Source organism: Podarcis raffonei, chromosome 14 (assembly GCF_027172205.1).
Source record: "Podarcis raffonei isolate rPodRaf1 chromosome 14, rPodRaf1.pri, whole genome shotgun sequence".
NCBI lineage: Eukaryota > Metazoa > Chordata > Lepidosauria > Squamata > Lacertidae > Podarcis > Podarcis raffonei.
The window spans coordinates 5,780,720-5,800,783 of record NC_070615.1 but is presented as its reverse complement, the minus strand read 5'-3'; the positions used below and the strand labels follow the sequence as shown (position 1 = coordinate 5,800,783).

Genomic DNA, 20,064 nt, shown 5'->3' with positions numbered 1-20,064 from the left:
ACAGGAATTGCAGAGTTGAAAGGGACCCTGAGGGTCATCTAATCCAACCCCCTGCAATGCAGTCTTTTCTCCTGGAGCTGACATATTATTCCAGCTGTTGCACTGGATGCATAAAATAATGCTATAAAAATAAATCAGCGGTAATAAAAAAAGCACACATTCTACTCATGTAAAAACACCAGGAGGCCCCACAAATAACCCAGAGATGCATTTTTAATAAAAGAACACATTCTATTCATGTAAAATCACGCTGATTCCCAGACCGTCCACGGGCCGGATACAGAAGGCGATTGGGCCAGATCCGGCCCCCGGGCCTTAGGTTGCCTACCCATGCATTATAGCACAGTGGCCAGCATTGGCTGTATTTTTCAAAGGCCTGTCTGCCAGCAGAAGAATAACAAAGAGGAAGCCAGTCTAACCTTTGGTGGGGGGATTCCACAACCTGGGAGCAGCCCCACAGAAAATGCTCTCTCTCTCCTGTGTCACCACCAACTGGGCCGTTGATGTTGATGGGGCAAAGAGACGGTGCTCACCTGAAGATTTAAACTCCATGTTAAACTCTCCAGAAGATACAACACAGCCTATCAGTAGATATTTCATGTCCCACAACTTCTATGGTGCTTTGTTGCAAACATAGGCAACTTCTTCAGTGATAACTTCATTCTTTACTTTCCTACGGAAAACCGTTTTTCCTATTTTTTTCTGGGGAGGCCAGAATCCCACCCTAACTAGCCACGAGTTCTGCAACATTTTCAGAATTGAATCACATAAGCCACACTTGAGCAGTTGTGTTGCTTCTCTCCAGCTGCCTGTGTAGAGTCCGGCATCAGAGTAAAGGTAAAGGTAAAGGGACCCCTGACCATTAGGTCCAGTCGTGGACGACTCTGGGGTTGTGGCGCTCATCTCACTTTACTGGCCAAGGGAGCAGCTTCCAGGTCACGTGGCCAGCATGACTAAGCCACTTCTGGCGAACCAGAGCAGCGCACAGAAATGCTGTTTACCTTCCCGCTGGAGTGGTACCTATTTATCTACTTGCACTTTGTGCTTTTGAACTGCTAGGTTGGCAGGAGCAGGGACCAAGCAACGGGAGCTCACCCCATCACTGGGATTTGAACCACTGACCTTCTGATCGGCAAGCCCTAAGCTCTGTGGTTTAACCCACAGTGCCACCTGCATCAGACTGCAAGGCATGAAAATGCTCTTCTAAGAAAATGCTCTTCTGCATTTTAACACATATCTACCTGGTTAGGGGACGCGGGTGGTGCTGTGGGTAAAACCTCAGCACCTAGGGCTTGCCAATCGCGTGGTCAGCGGTTCGAATCCCTGCGGCGGGATGAGCTCCCGTCTTTCGGTCCCAGCTCCTGCCCACCTAGCAGTTCGAAATCACTCTTAAGTGCAAGTAGATAAATAGGTACCACTTTATAGCGGGAAGGTACCGGTAAATGGCGTTTCTGTGTGCTGCGCTGGTGCTGGCTCGCCAGAGCAGCTTCGTCACGCTGGCCACGTGACCCTGAAGTGTCTGCGGACAGCGCTGGCCCCCGGCCTCTTAAGTGAGATGGGCGCACAACCCCAGAGTCGGACACGACTGGCCCGTACGGGCAGGGGTACCTTTGCCTTTACCTTTTACCTGGTTTGCACTTCCTGAAACAATATGGCAGCTGAAAGACAGGCATCCTATTAAATTCGCACTTCCCTGAATTTTGCAATGCAGTTCTCCAGCCAAGTAATGTGTACATAAATGCAAACCCAGGGGAAAGTTGTGCATAAAATGTGCATATTACTGAACATGACATCGAAAACTGCATTACAATAGGAAAAATTGCTTTGCAAAACTGTGCATGTTAGGTTAAATTTCATACAAGCATCTCTGCTAGTTGAAATGCTGATGATTTTCATGAGGAATGCTTAATTAAAAAAAAAGTCCCACTGATAGAGAACTTCTGTGTTTGAAGCATCTCTGAAAATATACCCCAACATCCCTGTGTGCCGCCAGATCACATGCAATGTTTTTAATGTGGTTGTGTTGGGGCCCCAAGTTGTTTGAAAGCTGCCTTCTAAAGGAAAGCAGGGTGCACAAGGGAACTGATCAGGAAGACCTCCAGTCTAGTGAAGATGGGAAGAGAGACAGCACTTCTGAGCCAAGGCATTGGGAAGAGGGTGCACTGGAGACAGCCAAAAGCCATGTGCCGAAATCTGCTGCTTTTTAGTTTTTCAAATAGGCAGGCATGCTATTTCTGTAGCTTACCATCCAAAATAGTATACCGTATTTTTCGCTCTATAAGATGCACCAGACCACAAGACGCACCTAGTTTTTGGAGGAGGAAAACAAGAAAAAAATTATTCTGAATCTCAGAAGCCAGAACAGCAAGAGGGATCGCTATGCAGTGAAAGCAGCAATCCCTCTTGCTGTTCTGGCTTCTGGGATAGCTGCGCTGCCTGCATTCGCTCCATAAGACGCACACACATTTCCGCTTACTTTTTAGGAGGGGAAAAGTGAGTCTTATAGAGCAAAAAATACGGTACTTTTGTGAAACGAAGCAGGCCTGATGCTTTAATATTTACAGGTGGGACTATAATTAAGCAGAGAATTGGTTCACCATCACAGGATGAATTCGACGTGACTAAAATACATTCTTTCCCCACACCTGACTGCTGGACTTCACCCCCAAAGGTACATTCCCACCCCAGGGTTCCTCCACTGCACTGATGATATATGTACACTGAAAAAGTCCATGCACCCTACAGAGCAGGTTGCAGGAAAACCTGGACCCATGCAAAAAAGTCCTTTCTCACTGAATGCGCAACACACGCTCAGAGATACAGCACGGGTATTTCTTTCATCAAACATAATGAAGCTGTAGCAAAAAGCCACGTGAAGGCTTCAGACCGCTATGACTTGCCACCCCGGGAGGCCAGACTGAAGCAGGGAGCTCTTTTTCAAGTGAGCTCGCCATACAGATGACTGACTGATGTGCATGCCAAAAACATTAAAGGCACCTTAGACCACATTTGCATACCTTTGATCTGCAAGAACAGCCAAGGCAATAACTTTTTACTTTATGCCAGCTTATCTATATTGTATGGTGCTGGTGGCAATGAACCTACTGATGTGGAGCAGCTGAGCTAGTGCAATGGCAAAGAATGTGCATCAACATTCCACCTGTTCAGGCAATTAAACACCAACGGTGTTTGCTGTTCTTTTCCTGTGAGAGAAGGGAAGCCGTCTGCTTGGATAATAATAATAATAATAATAATAATAATAATAATAATAATAATAAATTTTATTTATATCCCGCCCTCCCCAGCCGAAGCCGGGCTCAGGGCGGCTAACAACACTAAAATAGTGCAACATTATACAAACATTATAAAAATTAATTAAAATCAAAATTGATGGCAACCATAAACTAAAGTTTTGTAAAGATTGCCAAAGGAGGGAGTCAGGCTGCGCCCTGACCAAAGGCCTGGTGGAACAGCCAGGGGCGGACTTTGATCATCTTTCGTAACATGGCACCCCATGTCAGACCAAAATTCAGTGCCCCCAAATGGATCTTCTCAATTATGAATCTTCACAAATTTTCACCCCTTTGGCTTGGTGCCCTGTGCAAGGGAATCGTCCATAGCACCCTAAATCTGGCACTATATACAAGAAAGATTTTCAAGTGAAAAAATAATTCAACGTAAGAAGCCCTTAAGATCTCATTAGGCCTAAAACAGGCTTCATGTCAAAGGCAAATGTGCTATGATGTGCCTGTTTCTTCCCCAAATCAGGGAAACTTGCAAGGGAAGAGCTGATGCTAAATCTGCATTCTGCATGTGGAGAGGAACTTCACATTCCCCAAGTCTCAAGTGTATAGAACCTTTTATCTAAATAGTAAGTAGCCACCATAATAAAATTGTAACACAATTGTGAGCTTGCACACAAACACACACACAGAGAGAGAGAGGGGGGGAGGAAAAGGAGGCAGAAGCTTGAAAATATTAAACTATGAAGACTGGGATATTTCGCCATGCAAAATTATCTGTATATAGAATAATAGAATCTTCTAGTTAGAAGGGACCCCCTGCAATGCAGGAATCTCAGCTAAAGCATCCATGACAGATGGCCATCCAACCTCTGCTTACAAACATCCAAGGAAGGAGAGAACATAAACCCCATGTAAACTGGGAGTTGCCTGTACAGTTTTGTGACACATAGGGTTTTTCTTTTTGGCTTGGCAGTCCTGAGAATCTGGGGTGAGGGGGAAGTATTTTAGACTTTGTCAATTAATTGCTGTGGTGATGTTTAAATTTGACATAATGGTTGGCACCGCCCCCCCAAAGAATCCTGGGAGGTGTAATTTGGTAAGGGTGCTGAGAGTTCTCTGGAGACTTTGCAGAACTATAATTCTGCCACAACCCTAACCCTTAACAAACTACAGTTCCAAACATTCTGTGAGGAAAGCCGTGACTTTCTGAAGTGCTAATGTAGCATCCTGCTTGTGGTTAACGCTTAGCTGGAATGAAATATTCAACGCAGCAATAGAGAAATTAAAATAATAATTTATTTGTCAGACAAATAAATGAGAGACACAGTGGTATATGGTTACCAAAGCTCTGCCCTTCCAGCCCTGATGGCCAGCACTTATATTCCCTCAGCCCAGCCCCCTTGCTCCTCCTTTGGCTGCCTCTGTCCAATCAGCCTGGTTGAAATTCCTATTGGCTGTTTGCTAGAACCAATCATAAAAGATACACCCATTTCCTATTACCTTTTATGGGAGACAAAGAGCTATATTTCCTTCTATCCATAAATGGCAGACAAGTAGCCATATATCTTACATTTGCCTCGACCAGGCACCTTAATTACCAGATAACCTTTGGCCCCTGTTGCCCTATTCACTGCAAAACAGATGGCTAATGGTTCTAATTTTATCTTAAACAGAGATCTTGGGTTCACCTTCTCACACACCATCTATGAAATAAGAATCTAACATAAGAATCTAACATTTCTTACTTTCTAAATCCTTTGCATAATTACATTTAAGCCAATATATTTCATACATTAACATATATAGCTTTTTAGAAGGAAGGGAACTTAGTAAAAGCTAAGCTAAATTCTCTCTAAGTTCTCTAAAGCTTCAAAGCAGTTTCAGAGAGCTGCTTTGCCTAGTCCAGCTGCTGTTTCTATTTGCCCTTTTAACCTTATGAAAATGTGGCTCAAGTTTCTAATGGGAGGCACAATAATTCTTACTATTTACCAACTCTTAATTGTGTTTTGCAGCTTGATTGTATTCTGTAATTTGTATGGTCAATATGACCTTTTGCTCCTAGCCTGTAATTTCCTTTTACAACCCTGAAGTACTCGTCTCCTGCAATAAATCAGTGGGGCCCTTGAACAGGAAGATAAACAGCTGCCAGAGTATGGTTTCTGCCTGGCATGAGAGATACAAACATTTACAAATATATATTTTTTAAGTTCATTTTAAAATACAGATCTTGATCAGATGCCTCACTGTGATACTGCTTTAAATGTGTAGTGCGGATGGGTCCATTTTTTCTGTCACAGAATATTTGCTGTCTGTGCACAGTGCTTTTTTTGTCACAAATTATGTATGCTGTAGCAAGCCATGTCCCCCCCCCACATCTAAGCATTCACTGATGCATTGAACCATAAAGCCACCACCAGACATGATGTGCTCCCTCCTGGATTTTTGTAGAAGCCCCTTTTCATTGCTTGGCTCCAGATTCTCCAGCCGCTTTGCACATTTTACAAATTCCAACTTCATTTCAAATTTGCTTTTCAGACTTGGGCTTTTGTTTCAGGGCTTTGTCCTCAGATGCCTTTGTCCTTCCTCCTCTCTGGGCTGAGATTTGGGGTTTGCTCTCCTAAATGTTTTGCCTCTGAAGTGCCACCATCAAAACAGCCCTCAAACAAGGATCGCTTTTCAAGCTCCTTCCTGCCTCTTTATTTATCTTCTTTGAAAGCCACTTTCAAACACCTCATCTGCAAAAACATCACTGTTGCAGCCAGCCCTGCCTGGCTTGTACTTGCTGTACAAACTGTTATTAATCTCTTCCTGAAACAGAACCCCTGTTATCAGAAAAAAGGGGAGCGAGTGGAGCAAGGGCCCTTGTCTCTCGTAGGCCTCTCAGATCTTTTCCTGATTGAAGAAAGAGAGGTGAACAAGCAAGGCAGCTTCAAAAGAAAACGGTCCCTGGTGTTGCAGGTTTCACTTCAGTCCTCTTCCTGGAACAGAGAAGAAAAAACACACAAACCTGAAGAATCCCAGATCTGACAAGTTGGGGCTCAGTAGGGCAGACAGCCTGAGCAGTTCCTTTCCCCCCCTTTTTTAATATTTGATTTATAAAAATACCTACAGTATATACCCCATTCATTGAAAAAAGTACAGTTTACAACAATTGCACATAAAACCATACAATAAAAACTATATTAAAAAGTTAAAATAGGAAATAAGCTAATATTGTAAGATGTTCAGTGGTACTGCGGATTACAGACGCTTCAGGTTACAGACTCCGCTAACCCAGAAATAGTACCTTGGGTTAAGAACTTTGTTTCAGGATGAGAACAAAAATCGCGCGGCAGCAGAGGGAGACCCCATTAGCTAAAGTGGTACCTCAGGTTAAGAACAGTTTCAGGTTAAGAATGGACCTCCAGAATGAATTAAATTCTTAACCCGAGGTACCACTGTAATGCTGAATTGTGTGTATAAGCCTGATGGAACAGAAATGTTTTCAGCACAGGGTTGTGATACATCCGGAATTTCCCAGACATAGCCAAAATTCGGTCATTGGAAACAGTATCCAGGTGGAAATCGCTTAAATGTCTGGGGAAATCCGGATGTATGGCAACTTTTGTGTCTGGATTTTCGCTTTTTGAAATATGGATTAAAAGTTGCCACAGAAGGCACCTTCTGCATCTCTGTTGGCAGAGTTCCCCAACACTTGGCCAAGGACACTAAAGGCTCGGCTCCCTGTTGCTGTCAAATGAGCCTTGCCCCCACGGGCAACAGCCAATGATGTTCCTGCAGATGATACTGGAGACTGAGCTGGGATATACGGGTTTGGGTGGTTCCTGAGGCACCCTGGACCTAAGTTGTTGGGGCTTTGTAAATAAATGCAAAGCAGCTGACTCCAGCAGTAGAAACACAAAAGGTGTTGCCTTGCCCTTCCCACCACATTCACCACTGGTGGAACGCCCGCGTCTCACCAAGTTTCAGCAAGAGGGAGGTGTTCCAGCACATGATGTCACTGCTCATCTTCCCCACCGCTGGGGTAGAGAAGACAAGTGGCAAGGCCTTACAGAATTCCCCCTTCACTTGCCAAGTTCAGCAAGAGTGAGGGGCATTCAGCCAGCGGCAGAAGTGGTGGGGCAAGCGGGGGGGCAGGAGGCAGCACATTTCCGTTTTGCCTCAGGTGATGAAATGGGATGGGCCGACCCTGACCTTGAACCTAGCTCAGTAGTAGATAGGCAGCCAGTGCAGATGCTTTATGTTATGTACTGAAGTTCTCATCCTGGGCCAGCAGGGGGATACTGTAGATAGTTTTCTCTCAGGTCCACACATGCAAATAAGGGATTGAAAGTGACGTTCAATGATTGGATAGTTACAGAAAATGGTTACTGTTGCGTTCTAGTGGAGCTCTATATAAGCAGGCTGGCTGAACCCTTCACTTCAGTTCTGTTCTGGCCTGTGAATAAACAAGAACTGTTTGAAGAATCGCTGTGTCATCTGATATGTTCACCCACAACTTAACACTTTAACAATGGCGTCACTTGTTGTCAACCAGGTAATGATGCAGGAGAACTTTCTCCACCCACAGCCAGCCCCAGATTTGAGGGGGTCCTGGACAGAATGCCTCCAGGTGGGCCCTGCGGATGGGCAGCAGCTGTAACCTGACAATGTTGGGTGGCTGGGGGGGCATTTAATTACCCCCAAATTCCACTTATTGAAGAGGCAATTTCCCCAGGGCATATTCAGTCCCCCCCCCCTGCAAAAAGGCACAACAACCAGGCTCTCCCCAAGCTCTCAGATTACTTCAGAACAGAGTTTAGAGGTAACCAGCCAATTTTCTCCCTCCCTTTTTAGTTCTCCTTTAGCAAACGTTAACGTTCGTGGTGCAAAACTGAGAGTACTGCTCTCCCTTAGGGCACCATCTGTTGCCATCTGAGAGGTGAAGAGGAGAGCGCTGGGCTTCCCCAGCTAGTTCTTTTGTATTTTCACCCAACTTCAATATATTTTAAGTGGTGCTTTGGGCAGGATAGAATCCACCTTCCAGCCATGCTCTTTCCGCTAATCACGAATGTGCACCTTTCATTTTGGACGTGCAGGTCTGCCTCTAATTGGCACACTAGCCTGGGAGCAGATGGAGGGCCTGATTAAGAGCAGCCCTTCTGGCAATCACAGATTCTCACAACTCAGACAGTGGCGTCAGTGGGCGAAGGGGGTGCCACTGGGGAAAGGCCAGGAGAGGAAGAGAGCAGTCTCCATCTCTCGGGAAAGTGATCCAGGGACTCAAATTTGCAAGCTAGGCCTTAAATGAAACCAAATTTGTTGCCTTTAAAACTTGACTTTGGTGTGTGAAGAAGAGGAACTCTTCTAATTGGTCCCCACCTGGTGCTGAATAAAATACATTTTGCATTCTTTCATATGCCTCTAAGTAAGGACTTAAAAAAACACTTGCTCTTTTCAAGAGGTATGTTAGAAAAATGTCCATCGTTTGGGCAAGCAAGGAACACAGTTCTTGTTTTACGAGAAAGATGTTTTGGTGGCATCAAATGAATGCGTAAACAACCCCAAGCTCTGCAACTATACACTTTTTCATTGGCTTTTGATGACTGGTGGCTACTAGCTAGAAAGGACACCCGGCTTGCTCTGGTGGGGGTTTTAGAGGAACAACTTGGCAGCTGGGACTCAGCAAATTAAGAGAATGTTTAAGTTAAGCATATTAAGAGGATGATAGGGGTGGCTGTGGCTGAGGGCACTTGTAGTCCAAAATGTCTGGAAGGCACCAGGTTGGGGAAGGCAAGTTTAGAGAATAATATTTGGCACTGTAACGTGGTAAGCGATACAAACAGCAAAGCAAGGGGTGTAACAGAGGATTGTGTCTGGAACTGAACTATGCAATTCAGGATGAAATAATTAACAGTTGTGGCACGAGGGCTGGTCTTTCCTCCTTGGTGTTCTCCATCAGTGGCGTAACGTGGGGGTCACCAAAAGGGGTGACTGAACTGGGCACAAATCTGAGAGGGTGCAACTGGCTCCCTCTGGCCCGAGCTCCTGCCAACTTCCAGAGCCATGGGGCAAGAGGTTGCATGTCTTGGCGCATGTCAGAAGTGCCAAGGCTGCTTTCCGTGTTTGCCCTCTGCACGGGCTCCACGTGCACCCCACCCAGGTGCATCCTGTTATGTACTGAAGTTCTCACCCTGGGCCAGCAAGGGGGTACTGTAGATAGTTTTCACTCAGGTCCACATATGCAAATAAGGGATCGAAAATGGCGTTCAGTGATTGGATAGTTACAGAAAATGGTTACTGTTGCGTTCTAGTGGAGCTCTATATAAGCAGGTTGGCTGAACCCTTCAGTTCAGTTCTGTTCTGGCCTGTGAATAAACAAGAGCTGTTTGAAGAATCGCTGTGTCGTCTGGTATGTTTACCCACAACTTACACATCCCTCTACCCTGGCTGCCCAGTCCACCAGGGGGCACAACACTTGCCCTGCCCCAGGCACTGGCAACTCACAATATGCCGCTGCTCCCCATAACTTCTTCATTTCAACCCCACTCCCTAGAACACTGTCACTTTCATGCAAAGCTCCACCAGAGTACTACTGGCCCCATTGTCTGCCCCAGATGTTCTGGGACTCCTGCACCCAGATTACACTCCCAGGTCCTGACTGGGGAGAGGGGGGCACAGTTACTTGAGTGGTGGTGGCTGTTGATGATCCAAAGAGACATGAAATCCTGCACTTAATTGTTAAAATAGGAGGGACTAGTTGAAGGACATTCATGCAGTCAAACCAACAATTCCTGCTTTGACAGATGGGCACATGAAAAGACTGAGATTCATAGAGCTTTCTTGTACAATTTGCTAGAGAGAACTCTGTGAGATCATTTCCTTTGTCTGCCTTGGCAGGAAACTGTAACACTACAGACATCCTGATTGCATCTTTCTTCATAATGTTGGCAAGCTGACCACGTGTTCATGTATGAGCTCTGCAGCTCAGACACCATTTTTGAATTTACATTTTGTACTTTTGTAACTTAGATAGTAATTTTAAATCTGCCTTCATTTTGCTGCTGTAAACTGCTACTTCAAAACCTGCAATATGTAATTAAAAACATATATATATATATATATATATATATATATATATATATATATATATAAAACCATGTTTGTGTCATTATTGTTTTTAAGGGGGAGAAAGGGGGTAATACCAGGAAAATCCAGTCTGACTTAAAGGACCCTGGATTGTTGTGGTAGAAGGTTAAATAAACCTTGTCTTAGCTTCCAAGTTTAAACTTCAAAATATGGCACTCTGTTGATCTCACAAACATGAGACTGGAAGGACAATACCTAAACAATATATCCTCTCCTAGTGTCTGAATCCTAGAAATGATATCTTCATTATTGCTTCCCATACTCCAAAGCTAAAAGAAGAACATCCAGGCACCCAAGAATCAAAATCACAGTTCCAGGAGTTGCTGGTTCAATCACAATTTGGATCCATGAAGCAAGGGACATGGGCAGAAACCCAATTCCATTGAGCAACAGTGTTTTGCTGTAGGCTGGTCATTCTTCACTTGATGAGTGCACATTAAAATTAATTGGAATTACTCATGTACATCAAATAGAGAAGAGGGTCATTTTTTATTTTACTTTAAAGGGAAAGAAGAAGCAGACCCTCGAAAACACACACGCTGCGACAAGCCAGCAACCAAGGCAGGAGGGGGCAGAACACAGCCTTGTCAAAAGCAGTAACAACAGAGGGAGACTTATGCGTTTGTGGCTTGCAATGTGGAGATACATAAATTCTCTCTGGAGCACAGTCGTTAATCTTGCAAGCCTGTCTGCTGATGGCCGTCCAAACGTCACAAGTGACTACAAAATATGTGGATGTTTGCCCATAGACCCCAACAGCACCATCCCCACCGTCCTGTGATGTGCTTGGCTATGGAATTCCACAAGGATGAAGGGAAAATGGGAACCAGGACACCATCAGAATGGTAACCCTGCTGAAATCCATAGAAGTGTGTGTGTGTGTGTGTGTGTGTGTGTGTGTGTGTGTGTGTGTTGTGCTGGTGTCATGTGCAGAGGAAGGAGCTGAGCAGATCCCAAGGCAGCAGGAGGGGGATGGCTCAAGGAGCTCAAAGAATCTCAGAGTTGGCCCCAAAATTAGGGTCATCTACAGGTTTGGGAGGGGGCTTGGCAAAGTGCCATCTGTGAGCTGCATCGGGGGGCCCACTGGCTGCAACCTTCATCAGCCATCCACAATTTCATCAATCATCCATAGCCATTGTGTTACACCTCACACCCATAGCAGGATGTACACACACACACACTTGCAAATACCCCCAATAACCTGGGAAAGGTAAATTGCATAAGAACCTAGAAAGAGCTTTGCTGGATCAGGCCAATGGCCCATCGAATGCAACATCCTGTTCTCACACTGGCCAACCAGATGCCTCAATGGGAAGCCCCAAAGAGGACTTGATCACAACAGCAGCACACACACACACACCCGCGATTCCCATCAACTCGCATTCAGAGGCACATTGTCTCCAACACTGGAGACAGAGCATGGCCTTATTATCCTCTGTGGATTTGTCTAATCCTCTTTTAAAGCAACCCAAATTGGTGGACATTATTACCTCTTGTGGGAGCAGATTCCACATTCCCTCTTGTAACTAATAAAATTACTTTCAGGATATCCTTAGGCTAATTTGCACTTTGCAGCCGGAGGAGGAGAGGGCAGAGGGTGAAGCAAGAGCTGTGAGTGGAGCGGGGCCCTTTCCCCATCCTTTGGACCCCCAAGGAAACTCAGCAAACCTGCTGCACCTGGAACTGGGTGTGGAGAGTGCCCATAAAAAGCAAGTTTAGAGCAGGAGACCAGGGTGACGTCTTCTGTTTCCAGGAACTCTTCTTGTCGTGAGATTTTTGTGGGTGAGCTGAGAGCTTGTTTGGACCCTTGGTGAGAACCCAGAGACTGAGAGGGAGGGTGTGTCAGAATGAAAATGAGTGTGTGTGTAACTTTGAATTAATGTAACATTTTCATATGCAACTGTGTTTTTGTAATTTTTTTAACTTAGCTGTTGCTGCTTCAGTTTTTTGTACACCACTTAAAGACATTTTAAATGCATTCAGCAGTATAGAAATTAAATAATCAATCAATCCATCTTCATACCGGCTGAAGAACAGCCGCAAAATTTTATCTTATCTTTTTGCACAAAGCCCTGGGTGTGACTGTTCTGCAGCAGCATGGAATTATGCCAGAAAGCATTAGGCTTTTGTTGCAGAGAATGCTAGATAAGCAAGGGCCGCAGAGCATGGCCCCTTTCTCTAAAGCAGTCTGGTCTCTATGGGTGTCAGGCTAGGACCTGACCCATCAGGGCTCTTACTGATGGCATTCCCTCCCTCACCCCTTGTGCAGGATTGTTTCCTTCTGACCTGGTTATAGATTTTCCTGTTGTTAAGGTGTGCAAACATCTTATCTGGAATCGTCCTTGGTGTCCGTCCTAGCCTACAGCTTTTCCCTGCTCCGTAACGTCACTACATCTTCAGAAAAACCACTTTTTCCCACCCAGATCCCTGTTTTGGTCAGTCTGGCAAAAGCAGACACCGAGGGGGTGTGACCATATTCTGCCTTTTCCAGCCTCAGTTTCAAAACCTCTGCTGAAAAAGGCCCTCAGCAGCTTTTTCCATTGCCAACTGGTTTTATGTTTATATTAGGGCTGGGCGATATCTGATTTTCAATGTTGTGATATATCACTAGCTAACCATCACTATATACCGAAATACCACAATGTCTGAAATATGAGGCATTGGCTGACTTCACAGTTTTTTGCATTTTGTGATTTTTGCATTTTTGCATAGCACACACACACACACACACACACACACACACCATGATTCACAATATATTGCCAGGCCAAAAAAATTGAAACCAGTATCATACAGACTTGAAACCAGTTTTGGACAATATATTGATATATCGTCCAGCTCTATTATATATTGTTTTAAATGTACACCCTGCTTTTCTTTATAAAATCAAATCAAAGTAATTCATAAAAAGCATAAAGCACAAGGACAATTACTAAAATCAGTGTCACACACAGAGGGGCCTTAGGGATCATCTGAACACTTATATCCCAGCTCAATAACTGAGATAGTCAGCAGGAACATCGTTGCTTGCTCTCCAAGTTGGCAAGGCTCATTTGACAACATCAAGAAACCGAACCTTTAGTGTCATCAGTCCTGTGGAATACTCTGCCAGTAAAGATTCAGCAGGTGACAACTTTTTAATGCTTGCTGAAAACCTTGATATTCCACATGCAATTAAAAATCCATCCTTCCACACTGGTTAATGGATGCCTGTTTTTAACTTTTTAATAACTTTTTATTATGGTATTATGTTTTATTGCTGTAAATTACTTCTCTAGCTGAACAATGTTTACAAAGATGCATCATAACAAGGGACAATGCTTCCAAAAGCATGTCCGTTAGTCAAAACTGCATACAAAAAACGTGTTTATCAGGTTAAACTCATATGAAAAAAAGATTATGAATTTTCACGAGGACTTAAATCTGCAAATTGCTGGAGAAATGTGGTGAACTGAATTTTAATACTGGGAAAATGAAAAACAGAGAGAACCAACATAGACAGATCCTTGCATCCTGCCCTGTTCCTTCCTAGATTCACCACCTCCATCAAAATGGGCAAGCCAGGATGGGGGGGGGGGAGGGACTTTTGTTAAGGAGGGCAGAACCGATGTGATTCGTCAGTTATAGTTAAGTATTTCTGTTTTTTTACTTGATCTAGGAGGGCAGCTGCCCCCCGCCCCTTAGCTACACCCATGTCCACCACTCTGCTTAGCTTTGTGGGCACACATGCTAAACCCTGTCTGTGGTGCCTACCCTTTTCCCCAAAGAATGAGACAAGAGACCAGAGTATGGGTTCAAATTGGCCACAACTTTATTGAGCTTCAGAAGTGGGAAACTTCCCATAGGCCTTGGCAGGTAACCCTCACAGCCCGTCTGGCTGAGGATACGCAGGCAGATGAGATCCAGTGAGAGGGGACTGTAAAACACAAACTTACACATCATGCCCTTCCACCGACCTCGTCCCGGGAGTTTGACCTACATGCCACCGCTCTAGGGCCAGGTACTCCCAGTTTTTTGCCCCTTGAATGCATCCCCCCATCTTGATCCTGGAAGGAAGAAAACCAAAAGAGGCTTGGACAAAAGGGGTCAGCCTCTTTTCTTTGGCCTTTGCCCCACCCCCGGCCAGCCGTCCATTGTCCTCCCTGACTGAGGGCGGGTCAAAGGCCAGCCCAAGCAAGTGGGAGGCACCCGCCCAGGTGAGCCCTCGTTTGGTGCCGCAAACCCCCTGTTATGTACTGAAGTTCTCACTCTGGGCCAGCAGGGGGATGCTGTAGATAGTTTTCACTCAAGTCCACATATGCAAATAAGGGATTGAAAGTGACGTTTAGTGATTGGATAGTTACAGAAAATGGTTACAGTTGCGTTGTAGCTCTATATAAGCAGGCTGGCTGAACCCTTCAGTTCAGTTCTGTTCTGGCCTGTGAATAAGCAAGAGCTGTTTGAAGAATCGCTGTGTCGTCTGATATGTTCACCCACAACTTAACACTGCCCACCTGTGGGGAAGGGAGGGCATAAATTATCACAATATAGTTCAGAGAAGTGGGGGGAAACGGGTTTCATTTCCTGTACCCATTTTGCAATATGTTTGGACTAAGATCAACCAAAACTGAGTGAACTACCACAGTATTTCACAAAACAAAACACACAACCTCACATTTTGATCTGTGCAAAATTGATCAAAGTTAAAAAAAAAAGTTAGTTCTGTTATGGTCTGGGGTTAGGCTAGGGGTGGTTCCGTGCTGTTAGGCCTAAAAGAAAAGACCAACTCAGATTAAGGTGATGTTTCTTTGGGGCCAAAGAGGGGGAGACACTGAACTCCATTTTAAAGGTTAATCATTAATGAGCTGCTGATTCTCACTATGTATTGATGAGCAGGGGGGGCTATTCCTTTCCTTCCTGTGCCCACATCACGCAGGAAAGCAGCCTCTCTTGTTGTGTAAAAAGGCAAAGAGATGAGAAGCTTCCTGATCTTTTCACTTCTGTTCCTTTCCTGCCTTGCTCTTAGTCCTGAGATTCCAAAGAACAGGAAGAAGAAAAGTGAGTTGCCAACTTTCCAGATTTTTAACATGCATTTGTGGAAACTGCGCTGTGGCCGTGCTGAGTAAATGGTAGATGCTGTTCGAGGACAGATAATGGGAAAATTCGAAAAAACGTGGGTCTGCTTTGAGCACAAGGTGGGCAGGATTGGGCTCACATTCTCCCCGAATTGGTAACTCTTATAACAAGACTGAAGTGGCTTTGCAAAAGAAAAAGAAGAAAGATTAGCACCCATAAGTATCTGCTCATTGGGAAACTGAGTACAGTATTCTGTTACTAAGACTGAAATACTCGTGAAAATCTAGGTGACCTCAAGGTAGCTGAACAAAGCCAGCCACGGCTGGATCGACCAAGGCACATCTGCTTGCAATAGTTTAATCGTGTGTGTGTGTGTGTGTGTAATATTTGTGGTCTCAAGGAAAATCCCACATCTGGGCTCTCATTCTCGGCTCCCTTTTGTTCATCTGAATTGCCTGAAGTAGCACAGCATCCTGTTCCTTTGAATCAAAGAGACCCTGGCAAAACATCCATTTGTGTAAGATCATTGTACAGTGAGAAGGGCTGCTGCAAGCTCTGTTGGTTTAACCAATAGGTTTATAAAGTAATATTTTTGTTGGTCTCCAAGTGGACGGAGGCCAACTTCAACATGGTGGGAGCAAATTTTGGATCACTGGGCCTGAGAGCCCAGACCACTCCTGGAGCCAACTGGGCAGTGGTGATGGAGGAGGAAACAGATGGAGGAGGTGGCAATTTGTAGCATGGTGGGGGAAGCGCAGTTTGGGGGGGTCAGGTTAAGCAAGTCTGCACCATCACTTCTCAAAACAGCCCCTTCTGAAGACTATGTTTCCTTTGTAAAAACATTGGGACTGTATGACCCTCCTTGCATTGCCTCCCCTTATAACAACATGGGTGCTTACACACAGGTGAATATACCTACTGCAAGAATGGAGTGGTGCTTTTTTATTATTTTACCAGGAATATATTATTATTATTAGCTACTTTGAAGGCTTGGGACACGGGTGGCACTGTGGGTTAAACCACAGAGCTTAGGACTTGCCAATCAGAAGGTCAGTGGTTCAAATCCCCGTGATGGGGTGAGCTCCCGTTGCTCGGTCCCTGCTCCTGCCCACCTAGCAGTTCAAAAGCACATCAAAGTGCAAGTAGATAAATCGGGAAGGTAAACGGTGTTTCCGTGCACTGCTCTGGTTTGCCAGAAGCGGCTTCGTCATGCTGGCCACATGACCCAGAAGCTGTACACCGGCTCCCTCGGCCAATAAAGCGAGATGAGCGCCACAACCCCAGAGTCGTCCACGACTGGACCTAATGGTCAGGGGACCCTTTACCTTTTTACTTTGAAGGCTTATTGGTGGAACAGCAGTCTAGAAATATTAGTAAAAAATTAATAGCATGAAAAAAATTGGCAGGAGAATTTTTTAAAATACAGGATGTAAGTGACCATTGGGCAGCTCCAGAAAGGCTGCTGTTTGGTTTTGAACTCCTACACCAACAATTGTCTGCTCTCTTTGCTCTCACTCTCCTGCTCTTATAGGAGGCTGCAGTAATAGCTATGCAGGCTCAACACTTATAATAATAATAATTTTATTATTTATACCCCGCCCATCTGGCTGGGTTTCCCCAGCCACTCTGGGCGGCTCCCAATAGAGGACTAAAAACAGAATAAAACTTCAAACATTTAAAACTTCCCTAAACCCTTAAGTTGGAATGAGTCTGAAACCTGAATTTAGCAGAGTTTAGGAGCAGCCTTTTAGAGTGGGGGGGTGGGGATCGAATCTGTACAGCCAGCTTTCTCTGAATAGCCTCCACCTGCCCTGGTATCTTTTATCTCTTCCTTGCAGCTAAAGTTTTGATAATTTCTATTGCTGCTCATAACCCATCTTACCTGTTCAAATCTGCCAGTGGTTGCGATGTAATTGGCACAGCAATCAGTTCTGCTTAAACCATTTCTCAAGGGAAAAGGTCACCCCTTTACAAACAAGTCATCGAACTGTACTGGGTTTGGGGTTTTTCATGAAAACCGTATGTACAACCCTCTAGCAAACAGAGGAGCCCCTTCGCTTCTGTCCTTTAACAGCAGTCCTGCTGAACCATGTGTTGAAATGGTCCCATTGCAAAAGGCATTGTTGCAAAAGGATATTGCAAACCCTTTTTTTAAAAAATGCACCCACTTGCAAAGGGAATACAGTGGTACCTCTGGTTACATTCGCTTCAGGTTACATACACTTCAGGTTACAGACTCCGCTAACCCAGAAATAGTGCTTCAGGTTAAGAACTTTGCTTCAGGATCAGAACAGAAATTGTGCTCCGGCGGCGCAGCAGCAGCAAGAGGCCCCATTAGCTAAAGTGGTGCTTCAGGTTAAGAACAGTTTCAGGTTAAGAACAGACCTCTAGAACGAATTAAGTACTTAACCCGAGGTACCACTGTACCTACTTAAAAGAGCACATCTAATAGAACATCAGCTTGTGTGCTGAATACACTATAGAGGTCAAGTCTAGTTTTGGTGAGGGTCAATTTAGTCTTGTTGATTTTCTGCAATTTGCAGGAAGCACAATCAAAATGGAGACGGCATACAGCACATAATGTAAGGTTATGCCACCCTGGAAGTAGGTTTGTATCAAAATGCGAACCAAATCAACCTCTTAGGGACATGGGTCTCTTTATTGCGTCACGCTTGCCATTTCCATGAAGAACTGGATGTTCCAGGAGTGGCCTGTAACCCCATCAGTAAAAAAAGACACACTGTAAGCCTTTAATAAAGTACAAGCTGCTTATTTGCAAATAGACAAGCTGAGCCGCAGAAAGTAGTCACTAGGCCTAGGAATGCCAACCTTTCTTTCTTTTTTTGTAAATAATTTTTATTTGATTTTACAAGTGTAAAATTATAATAATATCAAATACATACTCAGATTTAGAGATTTCTCTGAATCTCAAGACTTCCCACCATCCCCTCCATAGGTCCTATTGTCATCAATTTCAGCTGCATATTATTTCATCATCCAGATTTTAAGTCTATCCATATCATCCAAAGTATTTGTTACATTACTAGTGTTGTTAAAATCCTGCTATTGTTTTCATTTGCTTACAGTGGTCTCTTAAATAAATTATAAATCTTTCCCATTCTTGAAAGTTTTGTCTTGGTTCCTGAGCCTTCTGGTCAGTTTTGCCATTTTGGCGTAGTCCAACAGCTTAATTTGCCATTCTTCTCTGGCAGGGACTTTGTCTTCTTCCCATCTCTGGGCTAGTAGCATCCATGCGGCCGTCGTAGCATACATGAAAAGTCTTTTCTGCTCCTTTGGAATCTTGGTACCTGTTGTTGTTGTTTAGTCGTTTAGTCCGACTCTTCGTGACCCCCTGGACCAGAGCACGCCAGGCACTCCTGTCTTCCACTGCCTCCCGCAGTTTGGTCAAACTCATGCTTGTAGCTTCGAGAACATTGTCCAACCATCTGGTCCTCTGTCGTCCCCTTCTCCTTGTGCCCTCCATCTTTCCCAACATCAGGGTCTTTTCCAGGGAGTCTTCTCTTCTCATGAGGTGGCCAAAGTATTGGAGCCTCAGCTTCACGATCTGTCCTTCCAATGAGCACTCAGGGCTGATTTCCTTAAGAATGGATAGGTTTGATCTTCTTGCAGTCCATGGGACTCTCAAGAGTCTCCTCCAACATCCTAATTCAAAAGCATCAATTCTTCAGTGATCAGCCTTCTTTATGGTCCAGCTCTCACTTCCATACATCACTACTGGGAAAACCATAGCTTTTACTATACGGACCTTTGTTGGCAAGGTGATGTCTCTGCTTTTTAAGATGCTGTCCAGGTTTGTCTACAATTCCTTAAAAAAATGCTTCTGGTTTCTTTATAAAGGTTATTTTAAACATTTTTTTCATTTCATTATATATCATTTCCCAGAATGCCTTTACTACCTTACACGTCCATTAGGAATGCCGACCTTTCAAACAGCATCGACCCCCACAAAAGCACACACTCTTGCAGTTTCCACTGAGACTGCTTTTTTCCAGCCAATAGCGAAATTCAGTGCTTTTCTCACTGCCAGCATCAAGCTATTTCTCCGGTCTCCAGCTACAAATGCACACAAGCAGAACACGCATTTCCAGTCCTAGCTCTTCCTGATACGTGTAAGCTGCAGATACCGGTTGCTCAGAGTAGCCACCGGTCATCACAAGCCATTAAGCAAGCGACTGAGCTGTCCAAAAGCCAAGAGAGGTGGGCACCTCTCCACTCAGCGCAGCACAGCAGCATCCCGTAATGCCCTTTTAATGAGAACTTTGGACCCAGCCCTCTCAGCCAGCTTTTATCTCTGACAGGCATAGCTGAACAGTGTTTGCTTAGCAACGGCAGCCATTCTTTTGTCAAATACCACACTCACTTTCACTATGGTTAATTGGAATGATGTTGCCCGGTGCCACAGTCATCAAGATGCTGAATTCTTTTTCCGATGGGTGGATAAATGCAAAGAAAAGCAAGAGCAGGAGGAGAATGCTGGCTCCACGACAACATCTGAGAAATTGATTTTAGCGCCAATTAAAGATTTGTGGCTTCAGGAAAGTTAGGGGATTTTGCTTCCACCTTGCTTTTGTATACTGAAATGGATTAAATAGAATGCAACTAGCCTCAAAATATT

The 20,064-nt window shown here is 44.6% G+C and overlaps 1 protein-coding gene across 2 annotated transcripts in view; it reads left to right on the top strand.

Moving 5' to 3' along the window:
* Positions 1–15,249: 15,249 nt before the first annotated feature.
* LIPC (lipase C, hepatic type) overlaps positions 15,250–20,064 on the top strand; it is a 72,687-nt gene continuing 67,872 nt past the window's right edge. For both annotated transcript variants that reach the window (XM_053364699.1, XM_053364696.1), the window contains exon 1: positions 15,250–15,410. In XM_053364699.1, coding sequence (XP_053220674.1) covers positions 15,326–15,410 — 85 coding nt within the window. In that variant the 5' untranslated portion in view covers positions 15,250–15,325. The remainder of the gene's footprint in view (positions 15,411–20,064) is intronic.